Source organism: Cyanistes caeruleus, unplaced genomic scaffold, assembly GCF_971803275.1.
Source record: "Cyanistes caeruleus unplaced genomic scaffold, bCyaCae1.hap1.1 HAP1_SCAFFOLD_89, whole genome shotgun sequence".
NCBI lineage: Eukaryota > Metazoa > Chordata > Aves > Passeriformes > Paridae > Cyanistes > Cyanistes caeruleus.
The window spans coordinates 1,194,044-1,199,137 of NW_028255894.1; the positions used below are offsets into that span (position 1 = coordinate 1,194,044).

Here is a 5,094-nt window from a genome sequence, read left to right on the forward strand (position 1 = left end):
ACTATTTCTCCATAAGTATTGTAGGAAACTTTCCTAAGAACTGCACCAGACCAGAGGGAAATCAAGGCACAGCCATGGTTTGTTAGGATTTGCTTGATCCTAATGAGCCCCGTGGTGCATTTGGAGCTGAGCCCTTGAACCTCAGGGCCTGAGAGGAGATTGCACAAACCTTTCCAGGAGTCCAAGTCAGAGGAAACACCCAAAGTGTCTCCAGGCATTAATGGGTGCCACTGAGGTCCATCCCCAACACAGGCTCCTCATGGACTCCTTGGAGGAGAGAACTGGAGGCCAGGATTGCACAAAAACCTCCCAGAGACTCAGTGTGGGAAGGAAAATCCAAAGTAGCTGAAAAAGCCCTGAGTATCTCAAAGTATTGATGAGCCCCACTGAGTGTCAATGCAAAGCTCCCAAGGGACTCGTTAAAGCAGATAATTGGGGCCAGGATTGCACAAACTTCTCTTAGAGTCTGTATCAAAAGGAGATAGCAAGTATATTAAAATAATTGAAGTATCTTGAAGCATTAATGAGCCCCACTGAGTGTTGTTGCTGACAAAGGCTCTCAAGGGACTAATTACAGCAGATAATTGGAGGCCAGGATTGCACAAAGCTCTCAGAGACTCCAAAGCAAAAGCCAAAGTCCTTTGAAAAAGCTGCAGTCCCTGGAGCATGAAGGAGCCCCCAGGGCCATTCCTGAGCAAGGCTCCCCAGGGACTCCTTCCAGCAGATCCCTGAGGCCACTGGCATGTGGGCTAGGGGGGATGCTGAGGGCAGGCCAAGGGGGTGACAGTGGCCAGCCTTGCTGGGGCTGTGCCAGGAGGCCCCAGGGCCTCAGGACAAGGTGTCTCCTCACAGCCCTTGCTGGCACAGCTTTGGCTGCTGTGGCCCAGGGCACCAAGCCTTGGCTTCTCTTTGTCCCCAGCTGTCATCAGTGCCTCCAGTTCTCTGCTCTGCCTGGAGCCTGGGGACACTTTCTCAGTGTCACATCCCTCAGTGGGACCCATTAAAAGTGAAAGAAACTTTGGAGTTGGATTCTGACTTGGAGTTCTTGAGAGCTTTCTTCCCCTCCCTGTCAGGGACTGATGTTCAGGGCCTCAGCACAAAGCCCCAAGAGGCTCATTAAAGTCCTGCTGCTGTGTCTGTGCTGCTGAGCTGGGCCGGGCTCCTGGCACAGAGGCAGCTCCTGGAAACCAAGAAGAGCTTCAAAAGCACATTTCTCTTGCTGAGCAGCTCTTCTGCCAGCCCAGCAGGGCTGGGGCACTGCCTGCAGCCACCCTGGGCACAGCCCAGAGGCACAGAGAGCTTCAATCAGTCAGGGCTGGGAAGGTGCTGAGAAGTGCCTGGGGCAGAATCCCTGCCAGCCCTTGGCACAGGAAGCCTCTGGCTGCAGGACAATGCAGCTGCAGCTCCTGGAGGCATCTCCTAAAGCTGGAACACCCCAGTGCCTACAGACTCTGTGAGTACAGCTGTGAGTATTTCTGGTGGAGGGGAGGTGAATGCTCCTGAAGCTCTGACCTGCTGATGGTTTCTGATCTGTCATGGAATATTTCCAAGACAAGGATTTTGATAAAAATGAGGAAATTTCCTAAGACTTTGTATTCAGTTTCCTACTATTGCAGAATGGCAGGGAGGAGGAGGATAAATATTAAATTATTTCATAATAATTTATTATTATTGTTTCTTTTTATTTCTTAATTTTAAAATATTAAAGGTATTCTGAATTATAAAGGTAATACAAATTTTGACAAGTCCCTGAGACACTTTTAGTGATCAGTAGGTTCACAGGAGATTGCTAATGTGCTTTCAGCCATTCTGCCCATGGACTACACCAAGTAAATTATACAGGGGCTGCATAAAAGCGAAGATCCTACTTTTTTAATCTAATGCTCTGGGATGCCTGGATGGGAAATTGCACATTGATATTCAGCTCTCATTTCATTTCTCTATTCAACATCTTGTGACAGGTTGCGATAAATTAAAAAAAATAAATTCTCAAATCTTAACCAGGCAGTGACAGAAATCAGCACAGGGCCCCTTCCAGGCAGCATCAGTGTCGCTTTTCCAGCCTCCTCAGGGTTGCTCTGCCATTGCCATCAGAGCCTGCAGAGCCAGAGCTGCCCCTGGGCAGTGCCCTGAGCTGGGAGGGCTCTGCAGGGCAGAGCTGAGCCCCCAGGGCTGGGCTGGGCTGGGGCTGGGCTGGCAGGGTCCAGCCCTGGGCACAGGGCAGCAGCTGCTGGCAGGGACAGCTCCAGGCAGCAGAGCCCTGGGCAGGCAGTGGGGGGAAACTGCCACCAAGCTGTGCTGGGATTTTAGTTTAAAGTTTAAAGTTTAAAGTCTTTTCCCAAATTAACTATTGCATGATTACTTTTATACAGATCCCCATGCCAAGACACAGCAAATGTCTCAATGCAAATGCCTGAGGGTGATTGTCCTGCACTGATGCTGCCTGGCAGGGGCTGGGCAGGGCTGGGCAAGGAAAGGCTTTTCCTCAGGGCCTGGCTCTCTCTCCTTGCCTTGCCCAGGTGCTCCTGGCATTGCTGACAGCTCTCTGGGAATGGCAGCTCCAGCTGCAGGGGCAGGCCCAGCCCTTGGGCTCCTCCTGTGCAGGCTGGGCACAGCAATGGGATGTCCCAGCTCCCTCTGCCCCAGGAGCTCTGGGCAGGGCAGGCTGGGAGGCTGGGAATGACCCGACTCTCCTCCAGCAGTGCCATGGACAGGACCCTTGGTGTGTCCTTGGGGTGCCACCCAAGCTGTCAGCTGTCTCCAGGGGACACTGGGGACAGGAGTGTCCTTGGCCAGGAGTGGGGCTGAGACTCTGAGAAAGGCTGAACCAGTTTGCTCTGCTGTGGGTTCCTCTTCTGTCAGCTGTGTCAGGCTGATTTTCAGGGAAACACATTGCCTGCCCTTGATCTAAGAAAGGGCATCTGGGGACAGATGGAGTGACAGAGCAGCTCCCCTGACCCTCCACTGAGTTACAGCCAATGCTCCTGCATTGCACATTTCTCTCTGATCTCCCTGGGCACAGCAGGAAACCCTCTCAAACCGCCTTTGGCTGTCACCATTCCTGAGCCCTGGGACAGGAGATGCAGCCAGGCTCCTCTGCCTCAGGAGCAGTTTGGGCTGATGCAGTCCAACCCCAGGACTGGCCCCTGACCCCGTTCCCAAGACCCCACTGCTGCAGAGCAGAGCTGACTCCTTGGTGTCCATGGGCAGAGCCCCTGCTCATCACAGCAACAAGGCCAGATCCCAGCAGAGCTCCAGGCACGGGGCTAAAGGAAGGGCTCTGAGAAAAGGAAAATTGGGTGGCACAGAGCAGCAGGAGCAGGGCTGGGAGAAGGGACTTGGACATTGCTCAGTAAAGTCTCCCCTGACTTGTCACTTTCTCCTCTTTCAACAGGACTCCATGGCCAGAGTGAAGAAATGTCCAACAGCAGCTCCATCAGCCACTTCCTCCTGCTGGCATTGGCAGACACGCGGCAGCTGCAGCTCCTGCACTTCTGCCTCTTCCTGGGCATCTCCCTGGCTGCCCTCCTGGGCAACGGCCTCATCATCAGCGCCGTAGCCTGCAGCCACCACCTGCACAGCCCCATGTTCTTCTTCCTGCTCAACCTGGCCCTCACTGACCTGGGCTCCATCTGCACCACTGTGCCCAAAGCCATGCACAATTCCCTCTGGGACACCAGACACATCTCCTACACAGGATGTGAGGCACAAGTATTTTTCTTTCTGTTCTTCATCTCAGCAGAGCTTTCCCTGCTGACCATCATGTGCTACGACCGCTACGTGTCCATCTGCAAACCCCTGCACTACGGGACCCTCCTGGGCAGCAGAGCTTGTGCCCACATGGCAGCAGCTGCCTGGGCCAGTGCCTTTCTCTATTCACTGCTGCACACAGCCAATACATTTTCCCTGCCCCTGTGCCATGGCAATGCCCTGGGGCAGTTCTTCTGTGAAATCCCACACATCCTCAAACTGTCCTGTTCACATTCAAACCTCAGGGAACTTGGGCTCATTGCAGTCAGTGTGTGTTTGGTATTTGTCTGTTTTGTGTTCATTGTTTTCTCCTATGTGCAGATCTTCAGGGCTGTGCTGAGGATCCCCTCTGAGCAGGGACGGCACAAAGCCTTTTCCACCTGCCTCCCTCACCTGGCTGTGCTCTCCCTGTTCATCAGCACTGGTACATTTGCCTACCTGAAGCCCCCCTCCATCTCTTCCCCATCCCTGGATCTGGCGGTGTCAGTTCTGTACTCGGTGGTGCCTCCAGCCCTGAACCCCCTCATCTACAGCCTGAGGAACCAAGAGCTCAAGGCTGCAGTGTGGACACTGATGACTGGATCATTTCAGGAACATTGAACTGCTGGCCAATTTCTGCAAATCACTTGTAATAAAAGTCATCTTGGAAAATTCTTGGTGGTTTCATTTTGGAAGTTCTTTTCCTTGTTTTTACTTCCTTAATATTGTCCACAACAAAATGTCATTATTTGTGCCATTTCTCATTTTGATTCTCTCTACCTTCCCTAGGGCTACAGACTGTGTCAATGAGGAGCTATGCTCTTGGTGTAAAGTTCCTGTAAAGGAACTAAAGGATCTCCCAGCAAAATTTTCTCCAGAGAAAACTTTTTTCCCTTTTGTTCCCTTCTCTGGAGCTGCAGCAGCAGTGTCTGTGTGCAGAGCTGGGGGCAGATCAGTGCTGGCACAGCAGCTGTGGCCAGGAGCAGCAGCACTTGGTGTTGCCAGTGCTGCTCCCGTGCCACTGCCCCGCTGCCCTCCTGGCCCTGGTGTTGCTGCAGGGCCTGAGTGCTCTCGGGGCTGGGCACAGCCCTGGGGGTGGCAGTGCCGGGGCTGCAGCAGGGACAGGCCATGGGCACTGCTGGGGCAGCGCTGACGCCTCAGGGCAGGGCCTGGGGGCTCCAGGCTCCTTGCCCAGGCTCTCTCAAGAACACGGCCAGGCCAAAGCTCAGCACAGAAAACCCCCGTGAGCAGCCCAATCAGTGCTGAGCACAGGGGAAGAATCATTGCCCTGATCTTGCTGGCCACACTGTTCCTGATCCAGTCCAGGAGCCATTGGCCTCCTTGGCCACCTGGGCACACTGCTGG

General features: G+C 53.6%; 1 protein-coding gene across 1 annotated transcript; it reads left to right on the forward strand.

The window, feature by feature from the left end:
• The first annotated feature begins 3,417 nt into the window (after nt 1–3,417).
• Nucleotides 3,418–4,350, forward strand: LOC147646647 (olfactory receptor 14J1-like). Its single transcript, XM_086873148.1, has one exon. It carries the CDS (start codon nt 3,418–3,420, stop codon nt 4,348–4,350), a length of 933 nt encoding a protein of 310 aa, XP_086729274.1.
• Nucleotides 4,351–5,094: the final 744 nt, after the last annotated feature.

Bases quoted from the DNA above. Each gene is read 5' to 3' on its own strand.
- LOC147646647 (XM_086873148.1), top strand. From the start codon at position 3,418: ATGTCCAACAGCAGCTCCATCAGCCACTTCCTCCTGCTGGCATTGGCA.